General features: G+C 41.3%; 1 protein-coding gene across 1 annotated transcript in view; it reads left to right on the top strand.

The window, feature by feature from the left end:
* Positions 1-1920: 1920 nt before the first annotated feature.
* The window catches only part of SLC37A1 (solute carrier family 37 member 1), a 34860-nt gene continuing 19614 nt past the window's right edge, over positions 1921-17166 (top strand). The window contains exons 1-9 of the mRNA XM_072360413.1: positions 1921-2059; positions 5573-5809; positions 7318-7399; positions 8204-8330; positions 10616-10694; positions 11467-11602; positions 13084-13160; positions 14715-14881; positions 15580-15617. Coding sequence (XP_072216514.1) covers positions 5754-5809; positions 7318-7399; positions 8204-8330; positions 10616-10694; positions 11467-11602; positions 13084-13160; positions 14715-14881; positions 15580-15617 — 762 coding nt within the window. The 5' untranslated portion in view covers positions 1921-2059; positions 5573-5753. The remainder of the gene's footprint in view (positions 2060-5572; positions 5810-7317; positions 7400-8203; positions 8331-10615; positions 10695-11466; positions 11603-13083; positions 13161-14714; positions 14882-15579; positions 15618-17166) is intronic.

The following is a 17166-nucleotide window of genomic DNA, read 5'->3' on the forward strand; positions in this document are numbered from 1 at the left end:
GAGCAAGTGGCTAATGTACGATATAGCTTGTCTGGATCTCTAACCAGGGATCCTCCATCCTAGCTAGAGGGCCAGTGATCCCTACAAGCAGTAGCTTTCCTGGGACTTCATCCAGTAGGTTCTACTGTGATAGACACCCCTGTTGCATTTTTTTTCACCAGTCTCCTCAGAAAACACGAGGTGATGTCAAGAGCTTAACTCCTCATCCCTCTGAAAAGCCCTCACAAGTGTCAGAGTAGTGACCTACCAGCTAGATTGACTTGATCTAATTTTTCTGATTCTGAACAGATAGGCAGCTCCCAGGGTTCAAACAAATGCCATATTCCTAAATGTCTCCTGCAATCGCAGCAATACCTGTCTTTATACAGGGGATACAGAGATAGCTTACTGCCTCTTCCACATTCAGCTTGCTACAGATTTTCTTTGCAAGTAACCCTTAGCACTTGGGCACTGACCAGATCCAGTTAAGAAAAAGGCTTTGCTGACACTGGTGTCATTTGCTGATCCCTTTTTCTGGTGTTTCTCATTAGCTTTGTTCCAAGATAGATGTGGTAAAAATTACCAGTCTGGAAACTGTGTAATCATACTATTGTGGCCCTGTGCCAGAGCTAAATATTCTCACCAGCAGGCAGGGCATGCTGTGATAACACAGCTTCCAGACCACAGCTGGCTCACCTCCAGCCATCCCTAAGGATGGCTGCAGCAGAGCTCTGCCTCTCTACTCCCATCTATACACATACATCCTCCAGAGCACCCCGCTCCCCCTCCCCTTTTTTTTTTTGGCTCTTTTGAGTGTATGTATGTATATATATTTACTTGCCAAAGCCTGGTGGCATGTTATATTTGGACAGCTCCCAGTGTTGATGTGAACGGCTTATACAATAACCCAGCCGCGCTGCTGGGAAAACAAAGCACGTAGAACTAACAAAGGAAATAAAAAAGCCATGATTATATCGGTCCTGGGAAGTGTAACAGCCAGCAGGTGTCAGTGATGCTAGAGGAATGGAATAGGAAGGTGCCTGCATTTTAATGGAAAAAGTAGGATATATATATATATGTATACATATATATATATATATCTCAGCATGCACAGATGTAATGTCCCACTGTAATTACCCCATCTACACCCGATGTTGGTGTGTGCTTTTCCACCACAGGCAATGGCATTTCCATGACAAGCTTGCACGGAACAAAGAGGATTGAAGCGTTTCCTTGTTCCGTTTATGCACCATAGTGGGGACTGTGAAGGTGGAGGGCAACTAGGAAAAGGTGAGCCCGAGCAGCAGGCCCCCATCTGCTGGTGACAAGCTGGGAAGCAGTAGCTGTGTGGTGCAATGGTCATCCTGAGACCCTGGCTCTATTTTAAGGGAGAAGTGTTCATTGTGACTGCACAGCAAAGCTCAGGATCTAAGTGTTCAAAACGTGGGGTCAAGTTAAAGTCACAGTGGGGATCTGAGTGGTTTTTATTGGCACTGCTGGCACGGGATGTACAAAGGGAGAGGGGAGGAATGAAAGTAACCAGAGCATTTTGGTGAGTGGTTGCTGGTGTCAGGATCAAGAAACCAGAAGGCAAATAAAAGCTCAGAACCACAGAAGGCTTTGAGTTGGACGGACCTCTAAGCACACCCCAGCTGTGGGCAGGGCTGCCCCCACCAGCTCAGGCTGCCCAGGGCCCCATCCAGCCTGGCCTTGAGCACCTCCAGGGATGGGGCAAATGCATAAATGGTTCTGATTATTATTATTAGGCAGTTTTCCCGTTAGTTTCCAGAAGGCTCGCAGCAGCGGCTCCTCCGATAACCCCGAGGAGCGTGCTAGGGGTGGCGGCTTCCCTCCGCCGGCCGTTAGAGGCGGGCCGGGGCCTCCGCGCCGCCGCGGCAGCCCGGTCCATAGCGCAACTCCTAACGGCGCGGCGGGGAGGGGCTCGGGCGGATCGGTCCCGCCGCGCAGCTCCCGCGGCCGGGGTGGCGATACCCGACCGCGCCCGGCTCCGCTCGGCGCGGCTCAGGCCAGGCAGGAAGCAGGAAGCCGCTGGCACCGGCTGGGAGAGAGGCGGCAGCGGGTAGGCGCGGCGGACGGGCGGGGGGTGGCCGTGCACCTGCCGCGGGCCCGGGGAGGGCCGGGAGGGAGCGGCTCCGGAGCGGTGTGGCCGGGAGCCCGGTGGGAGCGCAGAGCTCAGCCCTGGGGCGCTTTGACCTCGGCCCGCGCTCGGCGTTCAGGGGTCGGGCCGGCCTGTGCTCCCTCGGCCCCGGTGCGGTTTGCAACGCGGTGTTATGGGCCCCAGGTACGGACTGGCTGTGTGCTTGCAGGAACCTTTGGCCTGTGTTCTTCAATCAGTTAACTGTTTCCTGCTTGCTGTATTAATGTTAACCGGCATGGAGCTGTGCCAGGGGAGGGGCAGCTGGGGGGCAGGGAAAGGGGCTGCACCACAGGGCGGTGGGCATGGAACGGGATGCACAGGGCTGTGGGCACGGCCCCCGGTGCCGGAGTACAAGGAGCATCTGGACTCCATTATCAGATATGGGGTTTGATTTTGGGTGTTCCTGTGTGGAGCCAGGAGCTGTACTTGATGATCTTGTGAGTCCCTTCCAGCTCGGTATTCTATGGTTCTAAACAGATGTGGCCATTTAGGTTGCCCTACAAGCCTACAAAGCCAGTGGATCTGACTATTTCTGGGCAAGGTTTTGCTGCTGAGTATTACAGAATGCTTTGGCTATGTGTATGTCTGAAAGCCTCTTGAGCCCACACCCTGAGGTCTTGGATTTGTTGTATGCAGAAGCAGCAGGCAGTGTATGCCTGTTCTCAATCACAGCAGTGCACAGGCAGAAACGCCACACTGTTCCTCCAGCACAGCTAAGCCATGGTTTTCAGTATTTCTGGTGAGAAAGGCCAGTCCTGAATGACCATGTTTTCCTGAAACAGGGAGAGAGCTGCGTTTCAGACAGTGCAGTGTAAACCTGAAAAAAAATGCATAAAATGTAGAAGGTTGAATAGAGATTCTAAGTACCACAGTGTTGCTTTATGCATTGCAGTACAGTCAAGAGGAAGTGCAAGTATTTGCTCTCCATTAGATAAAAATTTTGCTGAAAATGAAAGTACAAAAGTCCAGTTCGAGTGGTTGAAGCTTGTCTTTGTGCTTCACTAGTGAAATGGAAATGTAACAAATGTGTTGATAATTACCCGTTCTTTGTTGTGGTCTGTTAATGCCCTTTCTGAATAATAACCAATTTTACCTGCAGGATGATGTGATTTTTATAACTTGTTCATGACTTTTATTGCCACAGGTTGCTTGACTTTTGTGTGAGAAGTTTTATTTGCTAATAGAGGCATGACCTGGAAGCCATAGGAACTTCTGGATATGCAGAGATAAGGTGCTGGCAAGGCAGTAAGAACTCCGGGCATGAAACATACTCCAGACTTTGCGAGGCTGTGGTCTGGGCCCCTTCTTGCACCAGATAAGATGAAATCAGGCCCTGCCAAATAGGCTCGGAGTGCGGTTCTAAATGTCCAGTCCTCCTTGTGGGACTACAGGGCTTTGCATTTACAACAGGGAGTTAGGAGCTTGTGGTTTTGGCTTTGGTTGTTTGTCTTTGTTGACTTGTTAGTTACTGTCTTCCCAGGAAGCACTTAGGAGGATTGAGTGTAGTCCGTGCAGCAGGTACAGGGATGTGCAGCCTTCTGTGAACACATAGCACTGAAACCTTTTGTAACACGCAAGAAGTCTTTTTGCAACTGCTTATGCTGAAACTGTTAAGAGTAACATGTTGAACAATTAGTTTTCTGTGGTGGCCATTGCCTTATCCCACAATATTGTAAGGAAATCATGTGAGTAGGCTTAAGACTTCAGATCCTCACGAGGAGGCAGGAACCTGCAGCTGGGAGTGGGAGCAGGGAGGAAGGCAGGGTAGGAGACTCCTGGCAGGAAAGCTGATGGATTGCACAATCTGATGGAGGGCACGGGGGAGGAGGTGGAGCACGCCCCACAAGATTAGCAAGTCCATTCACTTTCAGTGGAGGGAGATAACAAGGACACAATGTGCCTCACAGCTGGGAAAGCCAAACATTGCCCAGAGAGGTGGTGGAAGCCCATCCCTGGAAATGCTCAAGGTCGGACTGGACAGGGCTCTGAGTAACCTGATGTAGCTGTAGGTGCCACTGTTTATTGCAGAGGAGTTGGACAAGATGACCTTTAAAGATTATTTTCAACTCAATTCTATGATTATATGACACTGTGAAAAACAAAAGGCACGGCAAAAATATGTGTTACAATAATGAAATAGACCCTCAATCTGGTCAGCACAAGGGAACTGAGTTCATTGTTGTCATTCAGCTGACTGGAGGCCATCAACTTTGATATCTGTAATAAGGTGAAGGATAAAGATGAGGGAGGCTCATACCTCAGCCGGTTGGGTGGCAGTCCCTAAAATTCCCAGGTTAAGCCAGTCCTTTGGTTTTGGCATGTGTGCTTTCTTCAGAGATTTTGTGTTATCTCACTTCCCATTGTTTGTCAGGAGAGCTGTTCCTGTAACCTACCAACTTTCAGGCTCAGGAGGACTTGCCTGGTGCTGACTTTACAAGCTCGGCTGATGACAGGGTGGTTACATTGCAGATCCTGGTCATAGTCCTGGCACATAATTTATTATCCTGCTGGGATGGCCCTGCTGTTAGCACACAGGGAGGCTCAGCTTGCCTGCTTGGGTTACAGACACACCTTATGACCACAGAACCTTTTGTCATTTTACTCAACTGCTGGCTCAGGCTTGCTGTGAAATAACTGAGACTAGTTCCTGTTGCAGTACCTGTAATAAAGGATCATTTGTTTCTGTCAAGGGGCTTCAGCTGGAATTAGAAGAAACAGGAGGAATTCTACTACATTTTAAGTCAAACTGAATCAATGCTGCAGTAATTTCACTGTTTCCCTGCATGCCAGGGAATGTAATTCACAGATGTGTGTGAGCCTGACTGCTGGGTGAGCTGCTGTAGGAAGCACAGGTGGGGATATTTTTGGTTTGTTTTTCCAGCTTCATTGACAGTTTGGTGCCTTGTGTGGCACTGATAGTGGATATCAGGGGGTATCAGGCTAGAACAGGGAGTGCTGGTCAAGTGTTGATGGCAGCATTGTTCACCTGCACCTGATTGCAAGTTGAAGAATTCTCTATTCCAGGCTGAAAACACTTCAGTATTTGAGCAAATTTCAGCCTCATGAATGTTTATGATATGTTCAAATAGATCTTTCTAAGGTGGGTAATTGCCTATTTGTACTCTTTCTGGGACAAAAGCAGTGTTTTGCTGTCAGCAGGCTTTGCATTGTGTTCTGCGTGCATCTTTTCCTTCTGCTCCCACTGCTCTATGCTAAGCTGACTTCTCAAAATAGATTATAGATGATAAAATGTAGGAAAGGTTGCAATTTATATTGGCTTGAAGTTCTCTGTTATGCTTTTGACGTCTAGAAGGCTAGTTATGGTAATGACTTACGTCTTGAATAGATCATCACAGCTGGAATGTTATGATCAGAAGATATTACAGTACCTTGATGAGAATATTTACTTACCATGTTTTCTTTTTCAAAAATCAGCAATTAACAAAAACAGAGAGAACCATTTGAAGGTACAAGAACAAGATCTAAAGGGAAGTCTTCCAAGTTTGCAGCCTACAATTGCATGGCTTGTGGAAGATCTTTAATCCACGTTCTGAACAGCAGCTAAGGTTTTCACAAGCACGTAACTGTGTCGCCTACAATTTGATACCAGCTGTAGATGGCTCAACTTCCTCCCGGGATTCGCTTCATCACTTCATTTTCACGAGATCAGTGGTAAGTCTTGAAGTATGGTGCTGACAATGTGAGTTTGTGTCAGGGATAGATTAGTTTGTTCTATTGCTCTGTTTTTGCTTTTTTATTGCTTGGTATATGCAGCAAAAAAATGTTGCAAGTTGTATAACAAATATTGCTCGCATTATAAAAGTATTAGCCAAGTGTGATAGAGGGTAAATTGTTTTGACCTTTCCCATGCAAGATACACACCTGAAGGGATAACTTTCACATTTTTATATTCAAACTCTTGAGCACCCTTCTCAACTAAGATTATGCGTTTTAACCTGAAGTGTGAATTCTTCCCCACAAACTGATGTGTGATACAGACCTTTGGAATTACGGTTTTAATTCTTAGTACTGTAATATTTTAAAAAGCAAATAATCCTGGTAAGTGGATGGCATTGGTTTGTGTGTATTCTGTGTGAATAACAGAAAATCACAAATCGAAGATGAAGCACTTCCTACTTAAACAATTTATCACAGTACAGAAGCGAGGACAGTGTCATTGTACTTTTATCACTCATGGTAACGCCTTCAGTCATAGGGGTGGATAACTCAACTCACAGTAAAACTCAGCCTTTTTTTTTTTTTTAATTTAAATTTTGTTAATGTCTTTGTATGTCGAAACAATGCCCTTGCTATACAGAAGTTTATAAGACAGGAGCTGAATGAAGATTGATTAAAAGTTTGGGACCGTATTAAACTGTGTGATATCAGATCATTTTATGTGCATATGCGGTTTTATTTGCTAGAAAAAGCCAGTAGGTATACTCTGATCTCTCATACTGTATAAAGGAGAAATCCACAAAACATTCAGCTGCTTAAACAGCTGAAACATAAGTTCTATAGGTAGGGAATAGAATAGATTAGATTGCTGTGTTTGTCTTATGCTTGCAGTGGCAGAGTGACCTTGTAATTCATAGGAACTGCAGAGAAAGACCCCGGGATGCCAGTGAAGTATGAAGAAAAGTCCTTCCAAGCCCAAAGTCAGATAATCATGTTCATATGCTCCAACTGACAGCACATGCAAGCAGTGTCTGTCCACACTGCAGTCCCTAGAAATGGCCAACTGGTGTTGTTGCTGTGGAAATCAAAAATAAAGCACAAATCCTAAAAGCAGTATAAGGAAAGAAGAAGGTAATACTTTGCAATAGTTAAAATGACAACTCAGCCATTTTCTTTTTATGTCTTAATTGTAACAGAAAGCTGTCTGAATCCATAAAATGTGAGCTATGAGTATCTGTATGTTTAATGTTGAACTGTCTTTTAAAAGCCTCTGAAGGAGTGTTGTAAATGTGCAAATCAGCTCTGCAGACTCATTTGTTGTCCTGTGTATCACGGTGCTCCCTTCCAAAACCAGATGAGAGCAGGTGCTACTGGTAGGGTGGCTCTTCTGGCTGTTAGAGAACTTGAGAAAAAGGTATCTTCACCTATTCCAAGATTACCAGTGTGAAATGTTCTGTAACAGCACTAAAAGTAAGTCATATCTCTGTTTTTTTGTATTACAGGTATAGAGCCTTCATTTTCACTCTCACCTTCCTCTTATATGCCAGCTTCCATTTATCAAGGAAACCTATCAGTATAGTTAAGGTGAGCGAGGTTGTGTTATTTAAACATCCTTGTATTGTTATCAAACAAGGAAGTAGTCATCTTTTTCAGTGTTTTCTTTTGTAAAGGGCAGTGTTTAACTTGGAATGGCTTTAGAGATGACAACCTGATGAAATTGGCACACAGGGACATTTACATGATAACTTTTAGTGAGACCACTCCTAGAATGTTGTGTATACTTTTATGTTTTGGGGTTAAGACTTGGAACAGTTGTGCCTGCACTTGAGGGTGTTCATGCAAATTAATCCAGTGTATAGATATGTAACAGGGAACACATTTATGTTCTTATATTTGAGAAAATCTTCTTGCAACTGATGACTCAAATGTGCTAAAATTCTACTGATGTTTACATGAGTGTTCCAAGTGCTGTTGAGCATCATAGTTGTCTGTACACTTGGGACTCCATATTTTTCACTTCTGTTCCCAGTGAAGCCAGTGACAAGATATTCTCTATACCTATGCTTTCTTCATTCTAATCTCATGTGACTTGCCAAGCACAGATCAGATCTGCCTGGGCTCTTGTATATCACTGGTGAGTAACAGTGGGTATGGTAGATCAATATTAGTGAAGCATTTTGAAATTCTGCACTTACAAACACCACTTCCCTATAGGACATCGTTACTAGCCACGTGGTTTCTCTTTGGTGTAATGGTGGCTTCACTGAACAACAGCAGTGTTTTCATTGTGTTTGACGCAGGTTCACACAGAATTATTAAATTTCTTGCTCTATGGAGGGTATTACTGGAATGTGAATTTTCCATTTTCAAATTTCCTTTCTGTATCAGGGAGAGTTGCATAAGCATTGTGCTGCTTCACATGAAGTTGAGCTCAGCTCCTACAAAGAATTTGCTGCCCAGATTCAGTCTGTCAGAAAGCTGTCTAATGCATCTCAGTGTGGATGGGAGCCGTTTGGTAAGACATGTTTTTCTCCCTTTTTTTCCCTCCGTAATAAAGTGCTTACATTAGTAATTAGTTTTTCTGCCTCTTGCTATTCATCATATATGGGGAGATTCAGGAATTGTATATGGGAGGGATGTTTTTTTCAGTGTTCCCATTTTTTTTTTCCCAAGAAAGCTAAGACTTGGCTTATGATGTCTTACGTCCTTGAAATCACTTAAACAGTTGATGTTATTTTACCTGTTAGACCTATGAGGCGGTTTCAGTAGAACTATTTTCAGTCAGGCCTGTAATTTAGATATGTCTTTAAAATGTCTAAGGTGCAGAATAAAATAAATGGTCTTGATTTTCTGCTGCTCAGGTTCAAGGTCTAGCAGACACTGAAATTAAATTACTTCGTGTTTATCCAAACTGGACATTTTCAGAGTCTTTATCAGGAGAAGGAATGTTTCTTCATCATTCTAATGGAGAAAATCTTGGGACTTAGTTGAAGAGTGGAATTGACAATCTACTGACTGGCTTATCAACCTGTCTTTTTACTCGAAAGAATATGTGTCTGCTTAGAAAGACACTTCAAATGTAATTGTAGTAGAATTTGATGGAGATTTTAAATCATTCCTTGTCACTTTAATCACAGCCAAGAACATCAGTGGGGTAAAATAGTCAACTCTGGTCTGTCTAGCCATCACTAAGCCATTCTAATTTTCTTTAATTAGCAATTAAAAAAAAAAAATACACTCATCAAAGTGAATAAGAGATCTTAGCTCTAGGCTTTCCGTGGACAGGATTCTATGTACTGACCGCCTGCTGCAAGGGAGTCAGACAACTGAAATGATGTAGTCTCACATTTTCAAATGTTGTGGTGTGCGGTAAAACTTGATCTTTCTTGTCTCTTGACCAAGGGGAGACTGAGCTTACTTGTCTGAAATACTAGTTGGCTTTATGAATATTGAAAACTGACCTCTAGTGTCCTACTTTTTGCCATGAACGCACATGTTGTTGCAAAACTGTCTTTTTGAAATGGCAGAGCTGGCAAGCTGGAGCAACGCTGAAAAAAAGGGGTGTTTTAATAGCAGCAAGTTTATTCTCAGTGGGAGAGACATGGACCTGCTGGAGCATGTCTGGAGGTGGGCCCCAAAAGTGAACCTTCCCTACAGTGTCAGGCTGAGAAAGCTGGTGCTTTTTAGCCTGGGGGAGAGGTGGCTCTGGATGGCCTGTCAGTATCTAAAGCAGAGCTGTGAGAAGGAAAGGGACAGTCTTTTAACAGGATCTATTGTGATAGGACAAGAGGAAATGGTATCAAGCAGAAAGAGAAGAGATTTAAACTGATAGAAGGAAAAAGTTTTTATGCTAAGGGTAGTGAAACATTGGAACAGTTTGCCCAGAGAGGTGGTGGATGCCTCATCCCTGGAGACATGCAAGGTCAGGCTGAACGGGGCTTGGAACAGCCTGATCTAGCTGTCCCTGTTCATTGCAGGGGAGTTGGACTAGATGAGTGTTAAAGGTTCCTTCCAACTCAAATGATTCCATGATTCTTCGAATTGTGGCTCTGTGCAAACACATACGGTGTTCTTTCTTGGTATGAGCTCAGGTCTCTTGAGGCTAGACATGTTTTTTCCATCTGGATGGAGTTCCTCCTGCTGCATCCTTCCATCACGCAAGTTCCATTTTGTTGTGATTAGAGTTGTTTTTCGTAGAGAGCTGAACCTTATTTTTCTTTTTTTTAAGCCAGACTTCTGTCACTGTGCCTTATGAGAAGTTAGAGAATGAGGTGCAGAAGAATTGTACCATTCAAAAAACTGTATTAAAATGATTTCTTAAAAAGCCTGTACAATGATAGATTTTTTTTAAAGCTGCTTTTGCTTTTAGCACCACGTATAGGAAGCTTATCTTTCTGCTGTGCTTTTGAGAATACCCTTTATGGTTCAGTTGTTTGGTGGCTTTTTTTCTTTGGTTGGGCTCGTTTTTGTTTGTTTAAGGAGCTATAAAAAGAGGATACCTTGCAAATAACTGCACATAAATTCCTAAGTGATGTTTTGAGTAAAGCAGAATTAAAAGTGGGCCTAGAAGTATTTTCCTAATGTGCTATAAGCGAAAGCATAAATTGTGGAGGTTTTTTGTTATTGTTGTTGTTAAATGTGTATTGCATAATGTGTGCTTAAGTCCCATTTAAAAGTGCTCGTTCAAAATTAAATATCCAGCGTACATCCACTGTGTCCTATGCATGTCATTTTTCTTATAATATATGAAAATTATTGGTATGTATAAACTGATGATTTATTTTGAAAATATGTTCTTAGATAAGAATAACTACAAGCAGCTACTGGGAGCACTGGATTACTCATTTCTGTGTGCATATGCAATTGGAATGTATTTAAGGTAAATCTCATTCTCTTGAAAACCTTCATCACTTAATATAGGAGGCCATACTATTACCAATATATTGTCCTGTCCTACTGTAAAGTTTCTCATGAAGAGAATGAGAACTTAGATGACGTTCTCCCATCTCTGTTAGCTGTTACAGAAAGAAATGCATCTTCCTTAGCTCCCAGTGGTATCATACCTTTTGATGTGCATAAAGTTCTTTTTTTTACTCTCCCAACTACTTTGTTCATGAGTGCTTTTCAACTTGCAGTCTAACCTATATTTCTTTGGGATGCGCTGGGGTTGGGATGCACATCCCCAGGTTTTATCCATGTCCAATACGCATCTGTAGACTGAGGTGATATGTCCTGTCGTGAAAGAACAGTAGCAGACACTATCAAAACTAGCCACTGGATATTAACTACTATTTGGAGATTCTTCTTTTTCTTTACCTAAATTGGAACCCTTATAACTATAGTCATTAGTGAGAGAGATAAGTCTCATTTTAAATAAGATGTTCCCATGCTGTGGGCTATTTGGAAAATGATTCTGTGAGTCACTTCCAGTGGGCTTCAGGTGAGTGTGTCCCTGAAAGATTGTTGTGCAGATGTTAGCCCTTGGCAGTTACTAATCATGAAACATTTGTTGTTTTATTCTATCAAGTACTTTACCTGTAAAGTTCCTCTTCAACAAGAATTAAGCAACACAAAATAGTCTTTATTCCTAAAAGTGTTATGATTTGATTTTTAATTACAGCTTTTCTTTTTCTTTCCTTTCACATTTCAAGTGGAATAATAGGAGAACGGCTGCCCATCCGGTACTATCTGACAGTTGGAATGCTTGCTAGCGGGCTCTTCACTGCCATGTTTGGATTGGGTTATTTCTGTAATATACATAATCTGTGGTTTTACATAATGGCCCAGGTAGGGATGCTTTTCTTTAAATAGTCTGAGTTCCCATGGCGCTTTTTAATGTTGTGTTGTTATTGTTTCTTTTGAGTTGCTAGCCATGATTAGTGGTTAGATGGGAGGATATGAAGGCTGACATCTGTCATCAACAATAACGTACAGAAATGATAGAGTGGATAGCCCCAGGTTCAAAAAAAAAACAACACCACAAGAAATCTTTGAAAACAAATTAGTGTTTTAGTCTGTGTCAAATCCATTGATGATCAAATCTTTGCAAGCTTAGATGTGGATGAGTTTTAAAACAGAAGTATTAACTTCTGTCATTCTGCCAAGACCTGAGTGATTCACCTTGGCTTTCTCTGCAGGAAAATTACATTTATGTGGCTAATGATGGAGTCTCCCGCGTTGGTGTGGCTGAGAAACTGGCAGCCTCTTTAATAAAATTTGTTGTGTGGGATTTTTCAGAGTGCTTGTAGATCTAATTAGGCATCACAAGAAGATTTACCATTGACCCAAAATGGAATTTTGATCATGGCCAGTGTATGATTAGCACTTCTGACTCATTTTGGGCAGGTCTAAACATTGTGCTGTTACTTTCTTTGTATAATCTTGGTTGCTTTTTCACAGCTGGCATGTTTGCATGGCATGCGTAATATGACTTGCAGACTTGAGCACTGAAAGCTTTTATAACCATTTCACCAAAGTTACCTGTTGAACTGTGTCAGTGCCCCAACCCACACTGTTAGCCTGTGTGGTTTCCAAGATTGGAGCCAGCTCCCTTAGACGTAGGCTGTGTGCCTACCGGTGCTGTACTGCAGGATGTGGACAGTGAGTCCTGTAACACAAAGGTGTGAGATTGCTTCGTTTTGTGTTCAGTTGCTCATTGTGGATTATTATACTGTAATGTTTCTGTTAATGAGCAATTGTCTGACAGTGAGCTCTTAGAAATTGAGTTAAGAATATTCCTTTACATCTGTGCAACTTGGAGGCCGAAAAGGCTCTTATCTCAGTCTGAGTACAGTGTATTACATTTCTTCTCTAAGCTTATTTGCATATGTCTTTTAATCATTTTAAAACTAGTGTTCCGAGTTACCCAGTCTTCGTGAAAGCTTTTTTATTTTTTCACTTCAATTGTAAATATACGTTGCCATATGTTCAAACTGAGTAAAGTATTGTGTAGCTCTTAGAGTTTGGGGAATTGCTTTGCCTGTTCTGTGTTGTCTATAAAATGTGATTTTTTTGGTAAGCACGTGATTGAATTTTAATTTTTTCTGCTTTGCATGACTGGAAATATTTAGGGATAGGGAAGAACCACTGTGAAATGTTTCAGCTTATTTATTTGTGAAAAATAATGCTTTTGAAACTCCCAATACACTTCTGAAATCAAAGCACTTGTTTAGTCTTCCCTTTCCTGACACAGCACTCAAGAGGAATTATGTAGGAACTTAACTTGTTGTAGGCTATGCTTATTTATTATTGTTTCTATATATTTTCAGATAGCTAATGGATTGGTGCAAACTACTGGCTGGCCAAGTGTTGTTACATGTATTGGCAACTGGTTTGGAAAAGGAAGGTAAGTAGTACATAATGCAAAGTTTTCACAGTACAAATCAGTGCATTTAGGGCTGTAAGGTTATAGTCAGTGTAAGTCTCTACCTATTGCTTCAGTGATGCTTTGGGATAAAAGTTAGGTGGATCCTTGACAGAAGTTTTCTGGTTAGCTTACATTTCAATTTGAAATATTCTCTTTCATGTCAAATTAGTGTTATCTGGTAACTCCTTCGTTTGATGTTTAATTTTTCAGATGAATTGTTTTGGAATTCTTGCAAATATTGCCATTCTAAAACCACTTTTGATAGAGGCTGTTATCATGCCTTTTTTAATGTGTTTTCATCTGTGTTTCAAAGCAGCTGTCAGAGTATAGCTCTAAAGATAGCTTTTGGTCCAATATATTCTTTCTGACACACTTAGAAAAACCTGAAATTTAATTGAAAAAAGAGAAGAGAGATCACAGCTGACTTAACCTTTCTTTTTGTCGCTTTCTTTAATTCATCCATTTTCTTCCTTTATTTTTTTTAAATCCTGCATACTCTAAATGCTTGTTTTATCATGTCACGCAGAAATCTTCCATGAATTTTGTGAGAGCTGCATGTTAAATTTATTGGATCTGATGGTGGTTGATGGCTGTAGTATACAGTAATGCTATTTAGTGCTGTCCGTTGTAGATATCATCAAAGGAACATTATTGTCAATCAGTTCCAGGGGGGTACATATGAAATTCATAATAAGCTTTCTATGTAGAATTGTGAGACAATTGAAAAAATACAGTATCAAACTGCTGAAAAGAACTGATAGGTCTGTGCATAGCAGATGCATTCATTCAGGTTTTTTGTTGTTTTTTTTTAAGCAAAAGCAACAGTCTGGTTTTAGAAGGCTATGTACTGGTCTGTTGGATAGCTCTCTGGTATGATGACACTGAATTGGTTCTTGTTTTCATTTTGCTACGTATTAGTTGAAACACGAGCAGACTTCTTGGATCTTCAGCCAAATAAAAGGATTTATTTTATTCAAAATTAGTTTGCTCCAGGTAACCTCCTGCTGAAGACAAGGCAGTTTTTCTGAGATTTACAAGGGAAAAAGCCTGCTAACTGCCAACACTTCAGCAGAATTGTTCTGATTTACATTGGTTCTGCTGTTCTACAGCGGCTCAAATCTAGGATTTCCAGGCTGACAAGTTCGATGCATCTGTGAGTCAAGTCTTTGCAGTATATTTGCAGGACTTCCATTCACAGAAGCATTGGACTTAGCACATGTATGCTGTGCAACATCGACATACATGTTTCTACCAAGGAAACTCTTATCTGGAAGTATGCAAGCCCTGGTGGTGCTGTTAAATGCAGGATGCATTCTGTCATGCACAGGGAAGTTCTTGGAACACATCTCTTAATATTTAGATGCTTTTAAACTGACAGATGAAAGGTTAGCATAAAGAAGTGGTCAGTTACAGGGCAATAAGATTTCATGGACATCACAGGTAAGCAGTCCTTTTATATACTATTTTCACGATTGCTTATTGTTGGAATAATAAGTAATATTTGTGGAACTTGTTTGTTTCTTTTTAATGCAGGAGAGGTTTGATCATGGGAATCTGGAATTCACACACATCAGTGGGAAATATCTTGGGATCCTTAATTGCTGCTTATTGGGTATCTACATGCTGGGGCCTCTCCTTTGTGATGCCGGGTGTTATCATTGCTGTGATGGGGATTGTTTGTTTCCTCTTTCTTATTGAACGTAAGTGCTTTAGTGTGATTGAACCATGAAAGGGCTCATATGGGCAAAAAACAGGATACACTAATACTGAAACAACTAGATGAAGAAAAATCTGTATGTCTGACAAGTTTATACACTCAGATTATCATATCTGAGAGTAACCCTTCAGAATTCAGTGCACTGTCCTATCTTTACTCCCCTGTATTTAAAAACTCTTCAAGTGTGAGACACATCTGAATAGTAGAATATCCCACCTGACTGTAATGTGTATTCTGTGCTACCATTCGACCTATGACATCTACATTCTGTTCTACAAAATAATGAAATTGCCTGATAAAAGCAAGTTTTGTGGCCGTAAATTAGAAATGAAAAAGAAGTGCTTCCCTTTGTCTCTTTGTAGACTTAGAGATAATAATATGAATGCTTATTTTTCTGCATCTGTCTTTTCTGAGGACATAAAAAGCTCTGTTGACACAACTAGAATGATGCAATGAACTGGGCTGCCAGATAGTACTTTGTGCTGTCTTAGAGTGGAAAGGGTACCATGAAGCATCCTTTTCTGTTTCTTTAAATGTACAACTAAATGTTTGTATGAAAGCTTATTTTGTGTCCTTCATACTGTTGGCATATTGGTAGTAAACTGCACTACTTACATGTGTTTTAAGAGAGATTATTTATGCTTTCATTCATTATGAACTGTGTGTGTTACTGTATTTCAGATCCTAAAGATATAAGTTGCTCCTGCACGCCATCCAGTGTAAGTGAATGTTTTTTCTGCTGTGATTTTTTGACTTCTATTATACATATTTATGGTAGTAGCTTTGGTAATCAAATAGTCTTCATGGTTCCTTTGTGCCGTGTTGTTATAACTTACCCAGATTTGAAAGAATGATTGGTCCTGTGTGCTTCATTGGTAAAGCAGAAACTTACTGTCTACTGAAGCAGTACAAATCAAGAGGTGAATGACTTGGTTTGAACTAAGGTTTTGCAGTGGATGAACTTAGCACAGCAAACTCAGTAAAAGCTCTTCGTTTTTCTTCATGTTATTTTCCTCCAATCTTCCTGAGTGTATTCAGAGTGTTTTGACCTGTGTCCTCCAGTTTCCCTACTTGCTTGGATATGAGGTAGCTGCCAGCCATGGTCTATCAAGGATCTCACTGTTAAGAACCCTGTACTGGGCGTTGCAGGAAGTAAAATGCAAGCAGCCTTGGTATGTGGCCTGTGAACCATGAATCTCTGAGCTTGAACAAAAGGTGGGATATCCTTTGGACAGAGGGAAGGACAGCCCCCAGGAAAACATGACTGAGGAAAAGAGGAGCAAAAAAGTGTATGTGAAACTGCAGTTCATAGAATCATTAAAGTTAGGAAAAAACACACTGAGATCATCTATCCCAGCTGTCAGCCATCAGCACTGTATTCACTAAGCTGTATCACTCAATGCCACGTCTACAGTGTTCTTGAACACCTGCAAGGGTGGTGACTCTCACCTCTTAACTAAAAGCTTAAGAGACTAGGGCAAGCAGTCAGTCTTCTTTGGCAAAGAGTTTTGTTGTGATACAGTAGAGCCTTTATTTAATCCAAGCTAATTGGCATTATTACAGACTGCATGGACATTAATGAAGAACTGTGAAATGAAGAGAAAAATAACTTGTACTTAGTGATATAGGTCATGTGACAACGTTGTATTGTGTTGTGTGTTGTTTTTTTTTTGTTGGTTTGGTTTGGTTCTGTGGGGTCACAGAACGATTTAATTTGGAAAGGACCTCAGTAAGTCATTGGATCCTACCCTCTGCTTGTAGTGGGGCTGACTTTTACATTGGATCAGATTGATTAAGGCCTGTCTAATGGAATTTTAGAATCTCCACGGACAGAGATGCTATTTATACATAGGTTATTACTTTTTAAATGTTAGATGAGTTTTAAAGTGTATCAGTTGTGCAATTTACTGCTGTCAAGACAGTCTACATGTGAATGCTTAAGCTGTCTTTGTGTTGCTGAACATTGCATGTGTTCTTCCTTATGCCATTGTGGCAGCAAAACACTAGCTTTCACTTATTTTATTTAAATATTTAGTACAGGGTTGTTCAAACACTATTTAAAGAGGGTTGGTAAGTAGGTAAGCTCTGGTACTGAGATGTTAAGTGTACTGGGAAAACACAGGAGTTCACTTTTTATATGCTCAGTATTAAGTAATGTCAAAATCTATGTCAACAATGAAAGAGATGTACCTTTGAAAACTTTAGCTACTATGTGAGAATCATAGACTGGCATGGATTGGAAGGGACCTCGAGAATCAAGTTCCAACA

This window comes from Excalfactoria chinensis, chromosome 1, assembly GCF_039878825.1.
Source record: "Excalfactoria chinensis isolate bCotChi1 chromosome 1, bCotChi1.hap2, whole genome shotgun sequence".
Classification (NCBI taxonomy): Eukaryota; Metazoa; Chordata; class Aves; order Galliformes; family Phasianidae; genus Excalfactoria; species Excalfactoria chinensis.